The sequence below is a fragment of the Paramisgurnus dabryanus genome, chromosome 10 (genome assembly GCF_030506205.2).
Source record: "Paramisgurnus dabryanus chromosome 10, PD_genome_1.1, whole genome shotgun sequence".
In the NCBI taxonomy this organism is placed as follows: Eukaryota; Metazoa; Chordata; class Actinopteri; order Cypriniformes; family Cobitidae; genus Paramisgurnus; species Paramisgurnus dabryanus.
The window spans coordinates 3,754,456-3,778,588 of NC_133346.1; the positions used below are offsets into that span (position 1 = coordinate 3,754,456).

At 36.6% G+C, this 24,133-nt stretch overlaps 2 protein-coding genes across 3 annotated transcripts in view; both read left to right on the top strand.

The window, feature by feature from the left end:
- The first annotated feature begins 521 nt into the window (after positions 1–521).
- septin5b (septin 5b) lies at positions 522–15,494 on the top strand. Of its 2 annotated transcripts, none has more exons than XM_065262405.1 (11): positions 522–662; positions 5,111–5,201; positions 5,297–5,383; positions 6,701–6,824; positions 8,744–8,878; positions 9,134–9,251; positions 9,342–9,443; positions 13,512–13,608; positions 13,728–13,863; positions 13,934–14,036; positions 14,126–15,494. In XM_065262405.1, exons 1-11 carry the CDS (start codon positions 522–524, stop codon positions 14,186–14,188), a joined length of 1,197 nt encoding a protein of 398 aa, XP_065118477.1. In that variant the 3' UTR covers positions 14,189–15,494. The 2 variants fall into 2 exon arrangements, with proteins under 2 accessions (XP_065118477.1, XP_065118478.1); XM_065262406.1 differs by lacking the exon at positions 522–662 and adding an exon at positions 4,988–5,029.
- A 1,552-nt stretch (positions 15,495–17,046) lies between these two features.
- Positions 17,047–24,133, top strand: part of mctp1b (multiple C2 domains, transmembrane 1b) — a 51,256-nt gene continuing 44,169 nt past the window's right edge. The window contains exon 1 of the mRNA XM_065262393.2: positions 17,047–17,672. Within this exon, the coding sequence (XP_065118465.1) occupies positions 17,226–17,672 (447 nt within the window). The 5' untranslated portion in view covers positions 17,047–17,225. The remainder of the gene's footprint in view (positions 17,673–24,133) is intronic.

The window sequence follows — 24,133 nt, forward strand, 5'->3', positions numbered from 1 at the left end:
TTTTCGAAAATAATAATTCTTCGATTAATAAGTAATAATTATTTTATCGATATGCATTAAAATTGGGCCATATATGAAATATTTATATTTTTCAAGATAGTATAAAATATAGGTAAAATAAGGCAAGATATAATTATCACAAAATAAGAAGTGTGTTTCTTTAGTTTTTCAGTCAGGTTTTAGTCAGACGCTCCGTTTCCGCCTGCTTAATTATTTATTCCAGTGGTTCCCACAGCAGTAACACGAATCCTACTATGGCGAAATTTACCTCATGAATAATAATCGTTTCGAACGCCCGTGTGTGGTTTAACAATGTCATTAATAGTGAATAAGCCGTGGTGACGTGTCTTGGTAACCGTCCAATGGCGACGGACAAGCTTATGAATATTATTCAATAAGCCTTCGCCGTAGTAGTAGCGGTTAATTCGCGTTGTGAAAGTAGTCGTAATGACGAGCAGCGCCAGGTTTAGGAGTCGACCGGTGATATCAGGTAAGACATAACATATATCAAAATCATGTGAATGATATTACAGATTCATAAAATAACCGAAAGTCTATTTTTATCTGTTTGGACAAACCGCTCTGGTTTTCCCGACGCGTGCATGGGCGTCTGCATCCGCACCTGCTCGCTGCATCTTCATAACACCACAGAGGATGGAGAGGTGAGCGCAGTTTTTACTTTACAGTCATCAGTGTGAACAATACAGACTGCGTGACACTGATTTCAACCAGTTTAACTTTGGTTGATCTACATTTGTGTAAGGATGTATTTCTGGGACAGTAGGCTGGAGTTGGCTATGAATAGAGCTCATGCAGGATCACGGTCCTTGCATTTTCTGTCTAAATCTATATGATTTTCTGTTTAATAGCAATGTATGAAAAATATGCAATATTTGTTATCTGACATTTAGGGGTCGCTGTATATTTCCATCAAATTCATGGATGCATTTCAGAGATAGGCTACATGTAATTTAATATGTCTACATTACTGACTGCCTGTCTGCAGTGTCCCACATTGTGGTCCAAACACTAAAAAAAGATGCTGATGGTGATATTGGGGTCATCCACTGTTCTTGAGGAATCTGTGTTATTTATTTATTTTATTTAGGCCTATTTAAATACATTTACTTCTAATTTTTTTTTTATTTTAGACCTTTACGTATTTGGCATTGTTTCTTGCATATTTTTATGACAGTTACTTACATTATTTAATGTGTTATTTTTACAATAGTTATTGTTATAAAATAATGAAAATAATTACGTACACACAAAGATGATTTAAAAAAATAAACATACATTAAAGGGGTCATATTATGAGATATTTTTAAGGTGTAAAATAAATATTTGGTGTCCCCAGAGTGCGTAAGTGAAGTTTTAACTCAAAATACCCCACATATAATTAATTATAGCATGTTAAAATTGCCACTTTGTTGGCCTGAGCAAAAGTGTTTCGTTTTGGGGTGTGTCATTTAAAATGCAAATGAGCTGATGAAGTGCAAACACTGATCACAATGATGGTGGTTTGTTGTAATTGAAACTCAATTGGGCTGTCAAGCATTTTTCTTTCTCTCTGCACTAAATGGCAGTGCTGTGGTTGGATAGTGCAGATAAAGGGGGCAGTATTATTGTAATTCGCCTTGCTACCTACCTCACAAAACAGGCGAAATCTGAACAACCTAATTTTTCACATGCTTGCAGAAAATGGCTTACCCAAACAAAGTTACTGGGTTGATCATTTTCACGTTTTCTAGGTTGATAGAAGCACTGGGGACACAATTATAACACTTAAACATGAAACAAGTCTAATTTTCACGCTATGACCCCTTTAAGGCAGTGTAACTGTGGGTTCAACGATTTATGCGAGTAGATTACAAACAAAGTCAATGCAAACATGCGATCAGATGCGTCTTCGCGTGGGGCGATGCGAATGACGCGATTTGGGCGTCGCGTTTGCCACGTAAACACATGCTATTCGCCTCAAACGCGTCTTTGCCCAAGTTAAAAATATTCAACTCGAGAGAAAAATTCGCATGACACGAAGTTAAATCCTGCGAGTAATCTAGAGCGAGTAACGCAATGAGACACATTTGGTGTGTACGTAGCATAACTGTGGATTCACACCAGACGCAAGTTCAAAAATTTGCGCGAGTAGACTACATACAAAGTCATCAGACGCGTCCTTGCGTGGGCCGATGCGAATGGGGAAATGGGCAGCGCGTTTGCCACGAAAAAACAAACGCTATTCGCCTCAAATGCGTCTTCGCCAAAGTTGAAAATATTGAACTCGAGCGAAAAATTCGCATGACACAAAGTTAAATCCTGCAAGTAATCTAGAGCAAGAAATGCGATGACCCGCGTTTAGTGTGTACGTAGCATAATTTTGGGTTCACACCAGACACGAATTCAACGATTTGCGCGAGTAGATTATATTAAAATAATTTGCAAAGACGCGATCAGACGCATCGTCGCTTGGGGCCATACGAATGACGCGATATCGCCACAAAAACATGCTCTATTCGCCTCAAATGCGTCTTCGCCCAAGTTGCAAATATTTAACTTAAGCGAAAAATTTGCATGCCCCGAAGATAAATCCCGCGAGTAATCTAGAGCGAGTAATCTAGAGCGATTAACGCGATGACCCACGTTTAGTGTGTACGTAGCATAATTGTGGGTTCACACCAGACTTGAGTTCAACGATTTGCGTGAGTATATTATATTCAACTCGAGCAAAAAATTTGCATGACACAAAGTTAAATCCCGAGCGAGTAACGCGATGACCCGCATTTGGTGTGTACTTAACATAACTGTGGGTTCACACCAGACTTGAGTTCAACGATTTGCGCGAGTAAACCGTGGGGCAATGCGAATGACGCAAAATGGGCGGTGCATTTGCAGTGAAAACACGCCCTATTCGCCTCAAAAGCATTTTAATATTCAACTCACACGAAAAATTTGCAAGACACAAAGTTAAATCCCACGAGTAATCTAGAGCGGGTAATGCGATGACCCGCGTTTGGTGTGTACATAGCATAACTGTGGGTTCACACCAGACGCAAGCTCAAGGATTTCCGTGAGTAGATTACATACAAATCAACGCAAAGACACGATCAGATGCGTCCTCGCATGGGGTGATGCGAATGACGCAATATGGGCGGCGGGTTTGCCACAAAAACACATGCTATCCGCCTTAAACGTGTCTTCACCCAAGTTGAAAGTATTCAACTCGCGAGTAGATTACATACAAAGTCAATGCAAAGACACAATCAGACGCATCCCTGCGTGGGCATGACACGATATTGGTGGCACATTTGCCGCGAAAACACGCGCTTTTCACCTCAAACGCGTCTTCGCCTAAGTTAAAAATATTCAACTCTAGCGAAAAATTCGCATGACACGAAGTTAAATTTCGCGAGTAATCTAGAGCGAGTAACGCAATGAGTTGCTTTTGGGGTGTACATAGCATAACTGTGGATTCACACCAGACGCAAGTTCAATGATTTGCGCGAGTAGACTACTTACAAAGTTTGCCATGAAAAAACACACGCTATTCGCCTCAAATGCGTCTTCGCCAAAGTTGAAGTTTGGCGAAGAAGTTAAATCCCGTGAGTAATCTATAGCGAGTAACGCGATGACCCGTGTTTGGTGTGTACGTAGCATAACTGTGGGTTTACACCAAACGCAAGTTCAACGATTTGCGCAAGTAGATCCTAGTCAATGCAAAGTCAATGCAAAGACGCAATCAGACGCGTCCTCGCATGGGGCGATGTGAATGACGCGATATGGGCGATGTGTTTGCCGCGAGTAATCTAGAGAATCTAGTTTGGTGTGTACATAGCATAACAAATAGTACTGTAATGTATATATGCAATATGAATTTAGGCTACATATATATATTGCATTATGAGAAAGAATGAGAATTTATGGGGTGAAATGCTTTTGAAAGGATTTAGACAAATTTTATGATTTTGATTCAGTCGACCTGTTTATAATTGCTTTGAAATTGCAAATTGCAATCAACCTTAGTTTCAAAGCACAATGAGAAGCTATGGTAGCTATTTATTTCATGAAGCCAATGCAATGTTTAATGTTTGACCATTGTATTTTTTATCCCAGTTTTTCATATTCATCTACATTGGTTTATGCGGCCTGCTCTGTGTAGGGCGTGCTGGCTTAGAAAATGTCTAAATGTGCATTTGGCTTTCTGTATATTCTCCCGAGGGCGTTCTGTCAGTCAGTCTTGACTCTTGGAAATAAGAATAATGGGTCTAAACCACAGCTAGAATTCATATCTTGAGCTGTTTCTCAGTTATCGCCCACGAATGTCCACACAGTTTCCAGAGGCTGGGACTGTGGCCAGTGAATTAAGTCAAAATCTGGTATCCATGCCTTTAGGAAAGGATAATCGCCTCTCCCTTAGACACATTTTTTTCAAATTGTCTTTGAGATGAAGCCAAACTGAGCGAAAATGTGGTTGCTAGGATCTTCAGAGTAGTTTTAGTGCATTGCTATACGATTAAGACTCTGTCCTATATATCATCCTCTGTCTTTTAACCTTTCACCAGCTGACAATCAATAACGTCAGATTACTTAGCACACCATCACATATTTGAGGTATCATTCATATCCATAAACTTCATCATTCACTGGCACATAAAACAATGACTTACTCAAACACTTGATCGGCTTTACAGAAAGATGAATAGGAATGAGTAAACAGGACTAATTTTAGGCATATTTGTGATGCAAACCAAGTAGGATGATTCTGTATAACAGCGCAGAGGTTTATATAACAGTATAAATTATGTAATGTTGCAAACTAAGATCGCCTTGATTGAGCTGCAAGGAAACATCTAGTACCTTCTTTTCCCATACATTCGCTCTGAATAATGAAACACGACTGGAATTCTGGGAATGCCCTACTAATATGTGACATACATCCCTGCCCGTGGCTGTAGAGGTTTGGGGGTGGGGAGCTTGGATTAATCCCTTCAGTTATCACAAGATGTGGTTTTGTCTATTTTTGCATACGGTAAAGATATTTAAATGTGGACAGAAATGTGGTAGGCTTTGCATTGTATTATTTAAATGTTATCTTATACCTTTATCTCAGGAGAAAGAGTATGTTGGCTTCGCCACCCTCCCGAACCAGGTTCACAGAAAGTCGGTAAAGAAGGGCTTTGACTTTACGCTCATGGTGGCAGGTGACTTGCTGTTTCATAACATGTGTGCCTTTATTGATAAATGTTGGAAATAGAAATGTATATGAATGGAAAATGTTGCCGTTCTTCTGTTTTAGGGGAATCTGGTTTAGGGAAGTCCACCCTTATCAACAGCTTGTTCCTCACAGATCTCTACAAAGACAGAAAACTACTAAATGCTGAAGGTATATATCTAATTTGCTAATAAATTTACTGAGACCTAGATTTTCACGACAATGATCTCCTGATATAGCTGCGGAAAAAATTGAGAGACCACTCCAGTTTTAATCATCTTTTTTTAGATGTATTGTGACCATTTCTGCCCAGTGTCTTCTGAATAAAAAAAAACTTGAAAGTGACATAAAGTCAACTTACAGCAAATGTAAAAGACTGAGAGCATGATAAGACCCATGCAAAAATCTGGATTTTTCAAAAATAAAATTCTTTTTTGAATTAATCCTAAAATACATGCAAAACATTAGTATTTTGTTGTTGAGAAATAAATTTAAACCTGTTTTCTCTGCTGCATTGAAGATCGGAAAACAATGCATATTTTTTGTTATTTTGACCATGTTTTTCCGATGTAAATTTTCAACAAATAAATACATTATTTTTATTAATAATTTGGCTAAAATGTGTCAGTAGTTCACAGAATGAAACAAATTATTATTTAGTGTTTATTAAATACGCTGTATTACATGTGCCAGACCAGTAGATGGCGATGTCACCTTGTAAACAAGTACTATATGCCTGCACACATACGCATACTTCTACAGAGCGATAAATACAATTAATCAAGACAGTGAAAGCATCGAGCAGTTTTGTTTGGTCGGACGAGTGATCATGGACTATAAGATGCTAAAATTTTTGTAAACTTTTTTTGGAGAAGCATGCAAAATCTTAGTATCTTGTGCAGCACAAAGCATTGTTGTTTTGGTTATACTTACGCATGCATATAGACTGAATTAACAAATGAGCATGATGTCACGGTTATCACAGATTCACGTTTACATTGAGATGATGACAAGGCGTCATTATCAAAAACTTTGAAAACCCATTTACAAAAGATGGCCAAAATGCCATTGTCATGTAAACGAACAGCCAAACTGCAGAAAAACTTGAAATTGTTCTTGTGTAAATGGCCCCTTAAATTTTCTTACCTAGATGTCATTCAATCCCCTACTGCAGTGGTTCTGAAACTTTTTCCGCGTGCGGCCCCCCCTTGTATATGGTGCATTTCTTCGCGGCCCCCCAAAGAAAATGTATGACAAAAAACTGTTCAAAAATGTAACATTTTAATTAAACAAAACATATTAAGTTATACAAAGTAGTGCTGTTGGTTAGTAGCCTTAATTTTTTACGTTTAATTACACAGAATTCATGATAAATTAATGTATTTTATAAAATGTCATAAAACTGGGGCTCCCCTGGCACCATCGCGGCCCCCAGTTTGAGAACCACTGCCCTACTGATCTACATATATGTGTATTTTTTATGATTAGAGCGCATTAGTCAGACAGTGGAGATCATCAAACACACTGTCGACATTGAGGAGAAAGGTGTTAAGCTAAAACTAACCATTGTGGACACACCAGGGTTTGGAGACGCTGTCAATAACACAGAGTGGTATGTACAGTACATATAGTTTATCATTTAAAAGATTATGAAGGTCATTTTTTGGTTAAATACAATGAATCTGTAAAAAATATGTTTTGTGTTATATATTTTAATATATTTACAATAGAAGTTTGTAAATGATAACATTTTAATTTTGGTATAAAATCTTTTAGATAAATGTAATGAACACCACACTCCAAAAATGACTTTCTTAGTATTTTTGTCTTGTTTAAAGTACAAATATCTGAAAATTCCTAAATCAAGAAGCATTTTTTTGCTCATCAAGAAAATGCATCTTGATTTAAGAATTTTTACATATCTGTACTAAAAACAAGACAAAAATACTAAGTAAGAAAGTCATTTTTTGCAGTGTAAAGTAAAATTCAGTAAACACATAATACACTGCAAAAAAATACTTTCAAGAAAAAAATTCTTAGTATTTTTGTCTTGTTTTCAGTAAAGAATTCTAAAAGAAATTAAAAATTCTAAAAATTCTTAAATTAGGATGCTTTTTCTTGATTATCAAAACGACCCAAGAAAATAAGTTTAGTTTTTAGACCAAAAATATCAAATTTAAGTGATTTTGTGCATAAAACAAGCAAAAAAATTTGCCAATGGGGTAAGAACATTTTTCTTGAATTTAGTGTTTAAAAAAATGTTCAAGATTTTTTTGCTTACCCCATTTGCAGATTTTTTTGCTTGTTTTATGCACAAAATCACTTAAATTTGATATTTTTGGTCTAAAAACTAAACTTATTTTCTTGGGTCATTTTACTCATCAAGAAAAAGCATCTTAGTTTAAGAATTTAATTTAAGAAAGACAGAAATACTAAGAAATGTTTTTTCTTAATTTTTTTTTTTTGCAGTGTATATGTTAGAAATGTATTGCTGAAACACATTACAAAGACTGTGAAATGTATAGTACTGAATTGTGAGCTGGGCAGGCCTAAAAATCAAAGACGCACTTGAACCACCGTGCATGGCCCCGCCCCTAACAGAATCGCAAGCATCCATTCAGGTTGTAGCGGTATTTGAAAGTTAAAGGATTAGTCCACTTTCATTAAAAAAATCCAGAAAATTTACTCCCCCCATGTCATACAAGATGTTTTCTTTGTTCAGTTGAGAAGAAATTATGTTTTTTTGAGGAAAACATTGCAGGATTTTTCTCATTTTAATGGACTTCAACACTTAACAGTTTTAATGCAGTTTAAAATTTATGTTTCAAAGGAATCAAAATGATCCCAAATGAGGCATAAGGGTCTTATCTAGCGAAACGATTGTCATTTTTGGCAAGAAAAAAATGCCCTTTTTAACCACAACTTCTCGTCTTCCTCCGGTCCTGTGACGCGAAAAATCCTGGAATGTTTTCCTCCAAAAACATAAGAAAGACATCTACATTTTGGATGACATGGTGGTGTGTAAATTATCTGATTTTTTTTAGAAAATAGACTAATCCTTTAACGATCCCAAACGATCATAATATAATAAAAAATATGTATTTTTAAACCACATTTTCTTGTCGAAAATGACGATCGTTTCGCTAGTTAAGACCCTTATGTCTTGGTTTGGATCGTTTAGAGCCCTTTGAAGCTTCATTGAAACTGTGAACTGTTGAAGTCCAATAAAGTCTACTATTTGGAGAAAAATTATGTTTTCCTCGTAAATTAATTTTTTTATGAAAGTGGAATATTTCTTTAAGAGAGACAGCAGTTTTAATGCGAGTGGGCGTGGTTTCAGTTTGACAGCGGACACACCCCTTGCCTTTGAGTACATAGAATCCGGCCTATTTTTTTCCAAGATATTTGACTCATTTTATTTACTTGCCATTATTTGGCTACCAACACATTTTTCTGACTTTCCACAGACTTTAAAGAAATACAGTCAATTATGAATATTATTATTAACGGCATCTTCATCTCACTTGTAAGCTGGAAGGCAGTCACGGATTACATTGAGCAACAGTTCGAGCAGTACTTCCGGGATGAAAGTGGATTAAACAGGAAGAATATCCAGGATAACCGAGTCCACTGTTGCCTATACTTCATCCCTCCATTTGGACATGGGTAATGAAGCCCTGCCACACACATTTCTTCCCTTTATCTCTAGTTTTGTCAGTAATTGTGCAGGAGATTTGTGGACTGGATTTTAAAGTTAAAACAAATTAAGAGACAAGCAACAGGTGATGATTTGTAAATAAACATTCAAATTCTGCAGAATTTTCCAGGTCCATCCTATTACATTACATGTATTTACATTAAAGTGCATCCAAAACAGGATAAAGCAAATAAATGACCTCGCTGTTTATTCTGTCCTCCAAGTTTACGGCCCGTAGATGTAGAGTTTATGAAGGCGTTACAGGACAAGGTCAACGTGGTCCCGCTCATTTCCAAGGCTGACTGTCTGACGCCAGCAGAGATGAAAAAGATGAAGGACAAGGTGAAGTGGATCCACCTGTTTACACATCCACAACGCCGACTGCGTCCTTGCTGACGCAACAAATAAATGTTTATTGTCCTTCTGTTCAAGGTGAGAGAGGAGATTGAGAAGTATGGAATCAAAGTGTATCAGTTTTCAGATTGTGATTCAGATGAGGATGAGGAGTTGAAACAGCAGGATCGAGAGCTGAAGGTTGGTATTGCTCAGTGTTTGGGCACTGGAGGGATGCAACAGGTTTAAAACATTTACAACGACTGCAATCCCATGGCAAACTTGGTGAACAATGAATATAAAATGACAGAAATATAAATAGTTTTAACCATCAGCACCCACGTTTACTTTTTATAGCTTAGCAAATCATTTACATATAGATATCAAGAAAGTATATTTGATACAAAGCAACTTAGGGTATATATTTTAAAGGGATGCACCAATATCGATACGTACCGATAGTTTTGCTTTTTACTCCATGTTTTATGTCATGTTATTATGTTATGAAGGCCTTAAAGTACAGAGCAAACAGCGATTCTGTTGTGATGTGTTTTTATTGACGGGATATAATCTGCCCTGATCGGCTGTTTTTAAAGGAGGTCCTTGATTATGATTTCACTTTTTTAATTTCAGTTTGAAAATCGGTCATTTTTGAGCGTGATGCTAATGATCCAATCAGATTCAATGGATTATGCTAAGCCAGAGGCGTCATGCCCATTCAAACTGAGGGTGCACGTGCCCCCTTGTTTTTTTTTTTGAGCCAAAGGGATTTTGCATTCAACCTCAAAATCAAAGGAGCTTCCATTAATCTGTTATTTGTCTTTTAATCTGTTTAATGTGCACAATATTATCAATTCTGTGCTGCATCCTTGTCACTTTTCAGAGATTTTTCGCCGTTTTGATCATGTTACATTATTTTATTCTGGCGGCTGGCGCTGCAGACGTCATCACAAGCTTTGCTGTTGCTGTTGCATTTTGCTATCGGCTCACAACATTTCCAAATTCCAGTACGGTAATGTGCAGTTAACCTCTGTGTAGAAAATGCACTGTAAAAAATTACTCTGGAGGGTGTTAAATTTAACCCATGAAAATTAGTTATAATTTAATTAAATATATAAGCTAGCAAGTAAAATAAAAAATAATGGGTATATTCTACCTTCACTATCCAATTTTTAACAGTAATAACTGCAATACTAAAAAAATAAGTAACATATACCCCAAAATATTGGCCTTAGCACCGCAAAGTGCGCATGAATCAACATCCAGGCGGGACTCGAGTCACCATTTTTTCATATCATATCGGCGGGAGAACTGCGGTTTGTTGACAGGTAAGTTTTTATTTAACTTGTTGATATCATCATGAATGGAAATGTTAAGTTGGTTAACTGTAAAATCTACCAGAAGTTTAGTCATTTGCGTGCTTCTCTGTCTCTGTTGTTGACAGATTGATAGGTTAGAATATGTCAGTCAGGTTAGCTTTGAATGAAACATCGCCCAGTTCTTGCACCTGCGAATAAAAATCCATATTTATGATTAAAATATTAACTTCCATTATTATTATTTACATGTCTGAATCTCGTGAACAGCGGAGCTGCTCAATATGAGTGGTTGAACTTGAGCAAGCCACGTGACGAGAGAGAGCAGCGGACGGTTGATGTACGATACAGACGGGAGGGCGTCGAGCAGACAAACAAACAACGGTATAGCTGTCGATGCTAGATAATTACTGTAAAAGTTTTCTTGCATTTATCTGTTAATATATTGAGTTTTGTTTTAGAAGGGATCCATTTATGAAGCCATTTTATTATTATTATTATCATTTACGGATATATAATTAACGTTGCCTTTCGCTTTTTAATGTCTGTTCAAAAAAGTATTTCGGAGTTCATATGTTATATATGTGACTTGTATATTAAGTTGAATCACTTAAAAATGAATGTAAGTACTTCTTGTTAGTGTTCAATGTTTTATGCACGTGTACTGTGAGTTATAGCATAATATGAAGTTGTATTTTTGCACTTAATAAGTTTTAAATGAAGTTGAAATGTTTGTTTGTATCGATATAGCATGCTAGTCTACTGAGGTAAATGAGATCAGTTTTTCCTCTCATATTATTGTCTTCTTTAATTTTCTAATGATAACGTGAAGAACAGTATTTAGGAATCTTGCTTTTAATGTTTTTTTAACATCTCATGATGAAGACTTTTTTTTTTTTTTATGAAATAATATGTTCAAGAAGCTTTATGTAAAACTATGATATGTTGTATTTCACTTGAAATGTATTGGGGTTATTTTGTACTTCCAATCATTAGTTTTAAATGTTTACAGAATGTTATTTGGTCAATAAAGCAAGCAATTATGCAATCTTGTGTATGACTATTTTCTTATTCAACCCTCTCTGAATAAGTAATATGTAATGTTTCTTAATGGCTTATTATTATTAATAATAATTTAATAGATCTGTGTCTTAATACCAATAGGGTTAATGTTATTCATTTTTTTTATAAGTAATTAGTTATGAAAAAATAGGTAGACCTTACCTAATTTTTTTTACTTTATCATAGTAATTAAATTTAGGTACTCTTTAATCAAATATATAGGATATAATTTACTCAAACAAAGTGAGTGCAAATTGTTACAACAATTTTTTTGAGTAAATTCTATAGGTTGTTTTTTACAGTGTGTATGGTTTAAAATGTGACAGTCTCGACGTTATATTAGTAGATTTCTAAATTTCACCTTCTTGGTACAACGCCAAAGTTCGTAAAATTTGATGCAATAATCTGTTCTTCTAATAATTTTATCTAAAAAAAATGTATCATTATTGAACATTAAAGTCAATTACTTGGCTATAGCCAAGTTATTTAAATGGATTTTTAATGGATTTAAAATTATATTAATATCATAGGATAATGCAGTTGTTGTGCAAGTCATTTATTAAATCTTAAATAAATAAAACATGCCGTTTCAGATGTAAATATGATACCAATATGTCATTATTCCGATTAAATAGTATTGGATATGAAAGTTAGTCAACACTTTTATTTTGGAAATTTTTGCATGAAAGCAGTGCCATGGAAAAGACTGAAAGCTCTATAATATTTCGTTTGATGTCTGTGTATGCACAAATTTTTGTGAGCTGTGCAGTGCACACTGTGCCCCCTCAAAAAAAATTGGTGCATGACGCCCCTGTGCTATGCTATGCTAAAAGTGGATCCACCAGACCCGGAGATTGGCTGAATGGATTTCAAAACGGTAAAAATAAAAAAGTGGAGTGTCCCTTTGATATTGGTGGGGTGCATCACGTTTTCCATCGGTCTTTTGTAGGGGTGTGACGAGACACTTAATCCACAAGACGAGACACGAGATTGGGTTCACGAGAACGAGACGAGACGATATTTTTACACTTTTTAAGAAACTCTCAATAATGAAATAAATGAATAAGAAACTGAAATCACGTTATTTTTAAACTAATCAAGGACTGGCCCTAACAATTATTTTGCTAACTGATAATGAAGTAATTTGTTATTTTGGGGTAATAAAAATAGACCCAAGTGAGCAGTAGCCTTTACAATTACATAATAACGAAGATGCAATAATAATTGGTTCAAATGAAGTATTAAAACCAAGTTACATTAAACAACATTAAATTAACAAACACATTACATTTGTGGTCTATAAATAAAAAGCATTATGTATGTTATATAACAAATACCTGCAAGGGCCGATAATGGACTCGTCTTCACTTTCACTTTCACTTTAGACGGAGAGAAACGCTTATTTTTAGCCAAACAATGTTTAAATCCATTTTAATATTTAATATATGTCCATTTCTTTACACTAGAAATGATACAGCTACTGTCATTTTTTAAGCAAGAACATGCATTCATTAAATTATGTAAACTCTGTGTGAGGGTTTAATCTGCTGAGACTTCACATCTGACACTGATCAACAGACAAACACAACGCGTCTAATCTCGCGACACATTTAATCTAGTCTTTTGCATGCATTAGGTTTACATAAAAGGAGGAAACAATCATGTTTGAGGCTCACAATATGTCATTATCATGAACACAACCATTATTATTCATCTATGCCTATGCAAAAAAGTTTTCCATTCTATGGCACCTTTAATTACAGCTTTTATGTATGACATTTGGTTTAAATTACATTATGTAAAGCCTAAGAGGTCTGCTCACAATTTAGGCTTGCAAATCACAAATGCATTAAGAAGCAAGAAACTAAAATCAATATGTTTTGTGTTTCAGGAGAGCACTCCATTTGCTGTGATCGGGAGTAACACAACCGTGGAGATTAAAGGTCAACGGGTGAGAGGAAGGCTGTACCCGTGGGGCATTGTAGAAGGTTAATACAGATTTAAACATCTCTGGTCTGGGTAAACATGATAAGAACATGTAGCTATGCGTTTGGATGTCACATGTGTAAACAATGCACATAAAGATGCTTTTTTTGTGTTGATGCAGTGGAGAATCAGTCCCACTGTGATTTTGTCAAGCTGAGGAACATGTTGATCCGATCTCACATGCACGACCTGAAGGACCTCACGTGTGACGTGCACTACGAAAACTACAGAGCCCAGTGCATACAGGAGATGACAAGGTAGAGCTCCTTAAAACGTGTATTTATGGCTGAACTGAAAAAGATTACTCAATAAATATTTGTTTGACAGCAAACTGACCCAGGACAGCCGCGTGGAGAGCCCAATCCCCATTTTACCGCTGTCCACCCCTGACGTAGAGACAGAAAAGCTGATCAAGATGAAGGACGAAGAGGTCAGCTGCTCTGATTAATCATATTTTTATTTTATTTCTCATGATTTATTTGATTTATATAATAAAAATTATTGGCAAATTATCCACAGCTGCGGAGAATGCAAGAGATGCTTCAGAAAATGCAACAGCAGATGCATGAACAGGACCTGTGAGGTGCACAGAAACAACCTAAACTTTATTTAACTTTTTATTGAACAAGTACACAGATATGTAAGCATGGCTTGAGCACTATGGATTAAACAGGGTCGAAGTTAATATTTAGCAATGCTTAAAATATTGTGAACAGTATCAATCGTTTTAGCACTTACAGACACCTGTTTCCATGGCAGAGGATGCTTTACACATTGTACAGTCTTTTTCTGTTGTGTGCGGTATTGGTTTTGTCATTGGCACATTTTGTGACACTTTTTTTGTACTTTTACAAATGCGTGTGTGAATGTGTTGATCTGTGCATATTTGTTTAAAGTAAGAGTTACGAGTATTTGGGTGATTTCCACGTTTTAAGCAGCTACACAATAGGTTTACACATTTAAAAAGGAACAAACTGATAATCCTCTTAAAGCTAGAAATATGTTCATTATACTTTCTTCTCGTGGCTTATTTATTTATGTTGTTTATTTTAACATCTTATTAGAGCTTTCATTAATTTTGTATTAACAAATTAGGATTATCGGCTTCCGTCAATAAAGCAAGGATTATGTTTTACAAATCCATACCAATTTTTGGCAGCTCTCTTTTATAGATAGCACATGTGTGGTACTCTTAGACTATTTTGTATTATTCTGCGTATTAAAATGCCATTTACACTATAAGTCGACAATTTTGTCCTTAAAGGGGACGTATCATGAAATTCTGACTTTTTTCATGTTTAAGTGCTATAATTGGGTCCCAGTGCTGCTATCAATCTAAAAAATATGAAAAATATCAACCCAGTAACTTATTATATGCAAATATGTGGAAAAATAGATTCATTGAAAATTGGCTCCCCTTGTGATGTCAGAAGGGGATCATCTATTTATAATAATACCACCCGGTAATCTGCACCATGGCACTGCCATTTAGTGCAGAGATCAGCTCATTTGCATTTTAAAGGACACACCCAATTCTTGCACATTTTGCTCACACATACAAAGTGGCAATTTTAACATGTTATAATAAATTATCTGTGGGGTATTTTGAGCTAAACCTTCACATCTGTATTCTGGGGACACCTAAGATTAATTTTACATCTTAAAAGTCTGGTGAAATGTCCCATTTAAAATGATGATATTGTTAATATTTATCACTGCTATAATGAGTGTAATGAAAAAGTAAACAATATCAGACAATCTCCATCAGCAGAAAGCATTTAATTCACCTGTATGCTTGTTTTAAATGAATGCATTGTGATTAATGAAGCCATAAACCATGTGCATGAAACATTCAATATAATCATGTATCATTCACAAAATCCTCGAAGAAATAAAGTCCTTGTATCTCTGAAAGAAATGTGGCTTCCACTTTTTACTCAAATACAAATTTAATAATTTAAAGATGCAGTGTGTAAATTTTAGCAGCATCTAGTGGTGAGGTTGCGAATTGCAACAAACGGCTCAGTCCACTGCTCACCCCTCACTTTTGAAACGCATAGAGAAGCTACGGTAGCCGCCACTGGAAAAACTTATCATCGATGGAGACAACTTAGTAAAAAAAAGTTTGTCCATTAAGGGCTTCTGTAGAAACATGGTGGCACAAAATGGCGACTTCCATGTAAGGGGACCCTCAGTTTATGTAGATAAAAACGTCTCATTTTAAGGTAATAAAAACATAACGGTTCATTATAAAAAGGTCTTTATACACCGCTGATAATATAGTTTTGTATATTATTTTGCCTTTCTGTCAAGAGATCCTTTTAAAAATTACACACTGCACCTTTAAGATTCAAATATCATGTTATTTATGAGCAACTAAACGTATTTTGGACTCTCATATACAATACTGCTGACAATGCAGTTGTGTCATGTTTTTAATTTTAAAATATAAATATGTACATGTTAATTTGCATAAAGTTGTCACATTGGTGAATCTTTTATGGTGGGAAATACACAGTTAATTCCCTAAAAATTACATGTACTGAACGACTTCCGGTTTCTTACATGTAAATAGTTAGGCCAAATAAAAACTAAGTAATCCAGCAAAACCCAGTTTTAACTTTTGCACTGTAATAAACTAAAGAGTTGGTTGAATGCATCTTTGCATATTGTGAGTTATACGTCAAATCCACAGGCTTTTTCTCGTGGTTAAACATATTTGCATACACCCAACCGAAGGTTTATTCACGTGGCGCCTCATTAACATATGTATGAGGAGTGCACAGCCGTGCACGTGGTGGATGAGCGCAACATCTAAACATTGACACCGTGTTTAAATGTATTTTGTTTATTACTCTATTATAAATGTATTTATAACAAAAAATCTAGTTATACAATTGAAGCTTCAACTATTTTGGTTAAAAAATAAATAAATTAAAAAAAACTACGTAAAGTAACCTGCATTTATATGCTTCAAACAGAGATGGCGATAGAGAGGCGAAAGTTACGGATTGCATAGTCATACAATAATATTTTCTTATATTCCGTTTAGTTTTACTTATATGAGTTTAATATACTTTACAATATATATTTTGGAGAAAAAAATAGAGTTTTTTTATTTATTTTTTATTTTGTTTTTCTGTAAACCATGTGGTCAGGTGCGTATCTGTCTGTGTGTCTTGGTATTTGTGTAAATGTCTTAGTTACTTTTATTAAGAAATAAAATGGAAATAAAAAGGAACAGTGGCAACATCACGGATAAGACTGTAACTTTTTATCTCTTAAAAATAAATGTATATGTTCTCTGTCAGGCTGCGTGAAGGACGGTCAACATCCATTAGGTGAACCAAAAGACCTTTCAAGCACCTTTACTGTATTTGTAATGGGCGTGGATATAAGCCCTGTCGTGTTTGTCTCATGTTAAAAACCCACGAAAGCACCAAAACTTCATTGCATCTCCATCTCTCTGCACTTCCGGTGTTTTCTCACACGCAACATGTTCGGCTGAGCAGCACGCGCGCGAGTAAATACCGTTTGCATCGCTTTGCATGTGTTTGACTTGAATAGCCCCACGCAAAAAACACCCGACCGGACCACAGCAGCTGACTGAGCATACCGTATGGAGGACAAGCTGGACATGGATGTGCATGCGTCCCACCGGAGCATCAGGAAATCTTTCCAAGGCAAATCCAAACTCACTTCCAGCCCCAGACCCAGCAAAAAGGAGCGGAAACACGACAGCGGATTTTGGCTATTTAAAAAGAAAAGACCCAATGGTTTGGATCAGGTGCTGTCTTCTTCTCAACCCGACTTGATAAGCGCTGTAGCAGCTCCGGACGGAAGTCACGGGGGTGACAGTGATGGGTCGCCCTGCGGCACGCCGGAGCAGAGTGCGGGGAGAGCGGCGGCAACAGCAGCGTTCGGTGCGGAGATCCAAACGCTGAAGAGAACCGTCAGCTGCAAACCGACTGTAGCGCATTTGGTGCATAAAGCCGCGCAGCAGACATGTGAACAAATCGAGGATGCTGTTAATGATACTGATGAGGAACAGTCGGAGAGCAGTTTGGTAAGATGATTTATGAGGTTACAGATCATAATGCATCACCTCTTACATTGCGTTTTGGAGACCTGTGTTTTATGAAGTTGACTGCATCTGCGTTTTTGAGAGTTTATGAGTTTTAGTTTTGAATACCACATGCTTTAAATACATTGGTGTTTCTATAGCTGTGGGCATCTTTGTATACATTGTAAACCATTCACTGTGCATACCATTTCTGCTGAGATAAACAGACAAATTCTTAGGTTCCTTCCGCCAGATAACATCAATCCAACAGAGACCACAGACCATTAACTAAAACCATTACAGCTCCCATATAACTAATCTGATCCTTTATGTCCTTTATGTACTGTAGGACTTATTCCAGTGTGATTACATGTTGTACCCATTTTTGGTTCTCATCTGCCAGATAACATCCCACCAATAGAACCCAACACACATAACCAACAAAGACCCCAGAGACCATTAAAATCAATACGGCTCCCATTACAATCGTTAAATCCATTACAAACTCCCTTGGTGCATTTCGGCTCTTATTCAAGGAGGATTTAATGGTGTTCGCATTTTTGGTTTCCAAATGCCAGATAACATCCCACCAATAGAACCCAACACATAACTCAAGAAACAGAGAATATTAACATTTCCATTAAAACCAGTACAACTCCCATTGTAACCATCAAATCCATTACAAAATTCTTTTATATACTGTAGTGTGTTTTGGGTCTTCTTCCTATATGATTTAATGGTGTTCTCATTTTTGGTTCCCATCTGCTAGATAACGTCCCACCAATAGAACCCAACACATAACCAACAGATACCATAACAATACAGCTCCCATTACAATCATTAAATCCATTGTAAAATTCCCTTACAATGGATTTTGGGCTTTTACTCCAGTAGGTTTTAATGGTGTTCTCATTTTTGGTTCTCATCTGCCAACATCCCACCAATAGAACCCAATACATTACTCAAGAAACAGAGAATGTTAACATTTCCATTAAAACCAGTACAGCTCCCATTATAAATCCATTACAAAAGTCCTTTATGTAGTGCATTTTGGGCACTTACTCCAGTAGGATTTAATGACGTTCTCATTTTTGGTTTCCATCTGCTAGATAACTTCCCACCGATAGAACCCAACACATTACCTCAGCGACAGACCATTTGCATTTCCATTAAAACCAGTACAGCTCCCATTATAACCATTAAATCCATTACAAAATTCCTTTATGTAGTGCATTTTGGGCTCTTAATCCAGTAGGATTAAATGGTGTTCTCATTTTTGGTTCTCATCTGCCAGATAACATCCCACCAAAGGAACCCAACACATGACCCCAGTGACAGAGACCATTAACGTTCCATTAAAACCAGTACAGCACCCATTGTAACCATCAAATCCATTACAAATCTCTTTATTTAGTCTATTTTGTGTCTTATTCCAGTATGATGTAATGGTGTTCTCATTTTTGGTTCCCATCTGCTAGATAACTTCCCAGTGATAGAACCCAACACATAACCCCAGCGACAGACCATTAGCGTTTCTATTAAAACCAGTACAGCTCCCATTGTAACCATTAAATCCATTACACAATTCCTTTATGTAGTGCATTTTGGGCTCTTACTCCAGTAGGATTAAATGGTGTTCTCATTTTTGGTTCCCATCTGCCAGATAACATCCCATCAAAAGAACCCAACACATTACCCCAGTGACAGAGACCATTAACGTTCCATTAAAACCAGTACAGCACGCATTGTAACCATCAAATCCATTACAAAGTTCTTTATTTAGTCTATTTTGTGTCTTATTCCAGTATGATGTAATGGTGTTCTCATTTTTGGTTCCCATCTGCTAGATAACTTCCCACTGATAGAACCCAACACATAACCCCAGCGACAGACCATTAGCGTTTCTATTAAAACCAGTACAGCTCCCATTGTAACCATTAAATCCATTACAAAGTTCCTTTATGTGGTGTATTTTGGTCTTATTCCAGTATGATGTAATGATGTTCTTATTTTTGGTTCCCATCTGCTAGATAACTTCCTACCGATAGAACCCAACACATTACCTCAGCGACAGACCATTTGCATTTCCATTAAAACCAGTACAGCTCCCATTGTAACCATTAAATCCATTACAAAATTCCCTTATGTAGTGCATTTTGATTTTGGGCTCTTACTCCAGTAGGATTTAATGGTGTTCTCATTTTTGGTTCCCATCTGCCAGATAACATCCCATCAAAAGAACCCAACACATTACCCCAGCGACAGAGACCATTAACTTTCCATTACAACCAGTACGGCTCCCATTATAACCATTAAATACATTACATAGTTCCTTTATGTAATGTATTTTTGGCCTTATTCCAGTATGATGTAATGGTGTTCTTATTTTTGGTTCCCATCTGCCAAATAACATCCCACCAAAGGAACCCAAAACATTACACCAATGACAGAGTTCCATTAAAACCAGTACAGCTCCCATTGTAACCATTAAATCCATTACAAATCTCTTTATTTAGTCTATTTTGGTCTTATTCCAGTATGATGTAATGATGTTCTTATTTTCGGTTCCCATCTGCCAGATAACTTCCCACCGATAGAACCCAACACTTTACCCCAGCGACAGACCATTGGCGTTTCCATTTAAACCAGTACAGCTCCCATTATAACCATTAAATCCATTGCAAAGTTCCCTTATGTAGTGCATTTTGGGCTCTTACTCCAGTAGGATTTAATGCTGTTCTCATTTTTGGTTTCCAAATGCCAGATAACATCCCACCAAAATAACCCCAGAGACCATTAACGTTTCATTTAAAACCATTACAGCTCCCATTATAACCATTAAATCCATTACAAAGTTGCTTTATGTGTATTTTTGGCCTTATTCCAGTGTGATGTAATGATGTTCTTATTTTCAGTTCCCATTTACCAGATAACGTCCTATCATTTTACTAGTCTCTAGAACCCCTTTACAAAGAAGCTTTTATGCTACAGAAAGGTTCCGTGAATGTTAAAGGTTCTCTATGGAACCATAAAGGCTGTCAAAGACTATTTTGGGAAGCTTTATTTTAAAAGCGTAGCCATGCAAGCTATCATTACAGTTTCCATTAAAACCAATACAAATCTCATAATAAGCATAAAATCCATTCTCAGATGGTTTCTAGTTCTGTATTAATGTAATTTTTCTATATTTTATTGTTTTACCCTTGTCGCAGACTTTTTAAGAGCTTGTTTTGTAAGGTTGACGGCTTTGTTTCTGTTGTGTAATAGCCAGAATCTCTTATTGTGCATGTTATCATGAGTAACCAAGTAAAGCCACACAAATGATTCATCAAAACATGCATTAATAATTTATTTTAACAACAAACTTTTACAATTGTCTGCTCAACCCAGTACAATCTGCAAACTGTGAAAACTCATTATATTGTTTATTATACTGCGAGTCAGAATCTGGTGTCAGTTCAGAAGCTCGGGTGACAGACAATTGTGTTTACAAGTGATCACACTTGTAAACATTGTCTTTATTTAACATGTGCCACACCAAAGTTTACCTGAAACAGGTGCTCCTGTGGATTGCCATTTTGCAATTTGTACATGCAAAATGATATGTTTGCATAGTCAAACTTATTTCGGAGTCCCACAGAGACATGTGTTGGTACAAGCAAGATTTAATGGTTTTCTTTTTAAAAAGGTTTAATTTTAAATAAAACTTGTGACGTTCGTTCCTGACGCAGGGCAGTTTATACAGACTGTTAGTTTCTACAGTACTTTACATTTGGTTATCCAGAACCAAACTGGTCTGCTAGAAGAGGAACTTGCCCAAAAAAGGAAGAAAAATGGTCAAACGACAGTCAAACGATATGCCAAATGATTACTCACGTTTTAGCAAATTCCTTGTTTCTGTTCACCTGCTATGTGGCCAACTATGGGGTTGTTTACACAACAATGATTTCAACCGTTAACAATAAAGTTTATGCGTTCACACGACAGTAGCGTTTTGGGGTCCTTGTCACGCAAACATTTTAAGACGGGTTTCAAACTGCAAGCTTTTCAGTGTGTAAACTACGTAAACGCAAATATGTGATGACGGTGAGTACAAAAAAATCAAATCAACATATATTTTATGTTACTTTAACTTAACAAATTAAGTTTAACAATTTAACTTGTTTTTTTTAAGTTATGTCAACTTATCACAAGTCAAAACTTAAAATAGTAGGTTGAATTGATTTATGGTTTAACGCTGCTTTTTTACAGTGCATCATGTGCATATATTAATTCATTCTATAGGTATGCACGAGTATAACCAAAACAACAAAGGTGGCCCACAGGATTGTGTTGGGTTTAGGGCTCTGACGGTTGTTACACCCACCGCACAACTGCGGTGGTGGAGTCCGACCTGCGATGGGGAAGTGCGTCCCTGCGGTGGTGTGCACGTCACAAACTATGAAAAATATTAAGTACGATCTTGCCCAGTGAGATGTCTTCAGGTTTTAACGCAAACGGCCAGCAGACGCGGAGTTAATGCACTATTTGCAAGTGAAGGCAACTGATGTCGGCCGTTTCTCAATCCGAAGGGTGTAGCCTCTGGAGGTTGCATTTGTAAGCTGCGTACGTAATCAAGACATTAACAATTATAAAGTTGACTATTATTCTTTGTTTATCATACATTGTTGTAATATGCTTATGACTTGCAAATGTAAAAGTTAACTGAACTAAACCAGGCTTGATGACATATGCAGCCTGCATATGCGACCTCCGGAGGCTGCAGCCTTCGGATTAAGAAACGGCGTGGAAGAAAAGCTGGAAACATTATAACATTATAATATACAATAAACACGCAGATAGGCTCCGATCCTGTGGGTGCTCTGGGGCTCGGCTCGAGCATCCACCGAAATGGCCAAGCACATACATATGCACTTCAGATTTATATCACGTCACGTCTAAAACCATGCGGAAAACGTGACCTCGTTGCTTTCTTCCTCTTCAAAGCGTGTGGGCGCTTTAGAGCGTCTTTCGTCCCAAGTAGTGACGAGCACCCACCGGCAGAGACAGAATATGGCATCGAACATGCAGGTTTGTTAAGCACTGTATATTTGATATATTTCAAAATATATGTGTGCATTTAATGTAAAACCTTTATGCATCAATGTGCACATACGTGCATTCATGCACCCCCAATCTAGAACAATCTATAACCACCGCTGTGGTAAAAACTGCCACGTCACAGCCCTAGTTGGGCTGCTCAAGATACTGAGCTTCTCCAACAAAGTTTAGCTCTTGATCGTCCAGGTTCCCTTAATAATAGTAATAAACCTTCCCCATTGTCAGTCTAAACAAAACTGCTTGATTGTTTGTATTTATCTCTATGCCAAGAATGCATAGTTAGTATCTAGATCCAGGGTTCCCACGGGTCCTTGAAATCCTTGAAAGTTTGTGAATCTAGGGGAGAAAAATTTAAGGCCCTGAGAAGTTTTTGAAAGTATACATACATAGATACAGGTCAATGAAAGTGCTTGAATCTATTTTATGCACGAAGTTTTCTGCAAAAAAAAAATCAATATTATTCCTTGTGTAGTGTAGGATAATATCATAAAAATTCTAGACATTTTAAGCACACGTGTTAAACTGTTCGCTTTAAATGCTTATATCTTCTGTATGCGAATGTTGATTCATACCAAAATGCTTTTTTGCGTAGTTGTGTTTGACACATGAAAACGTCTCGGGTTACGTATGTAACTGTTGTTCCCTGAGAAGGGAACGAGACGCTGCGTCTCCCTTGCCATACTTCCTGCGTCCCTGTAACGCCGTCTTTGACAATATTTTAGATAGCGATATACTTCCTGGCTCTCATGTCACACTGTCTTTGTTGTTAATCCTCACCATTGGTTGAATTTGTTATACACATTCAGACGCACTTACCCCTGGAGGCGTCCCCAAAGTGTCACCGCAGTGACGCAGCGCGAGTTCCCTCGAAAGGGAACTGTAACAATGTATCTTAAAAGGTAACACGATGTAACCTTGCTCTCACTTGAAATGTGTCCCCACATTTAGTCCTTGAATTTGAGGGTTTTAGACCTGGAAAATCTTTGAAAGGTTCTTGAATTTGAAGTTAAAGGAACAGTATGTAGGATTGTGGCCAAAACTGGTATTGCAATCACAAAACGTGTGGCTAAAACTGGTACTGCAATCGCACAGCTGGTGGCCAATATACCAAACGACAACATAAACATCAGTTGAGGGCTGCAACTCCACTTTTTAAATGACAATATCCTGGCTGGAACGCTGTTGTCAGTGATATAAGTATTTGAAATGAAAATGATTTCTTAATGTCTAGTGACATATCAGGACCATTTAATGATTAATTGATATAAATTTCTTACATACTGTTCCTTTAACTAATGTGTGGGAACCCTGTGGATCTTTTTTAAATATGTTTTCTGTTTTTCAATACATACAGCCTATAATTT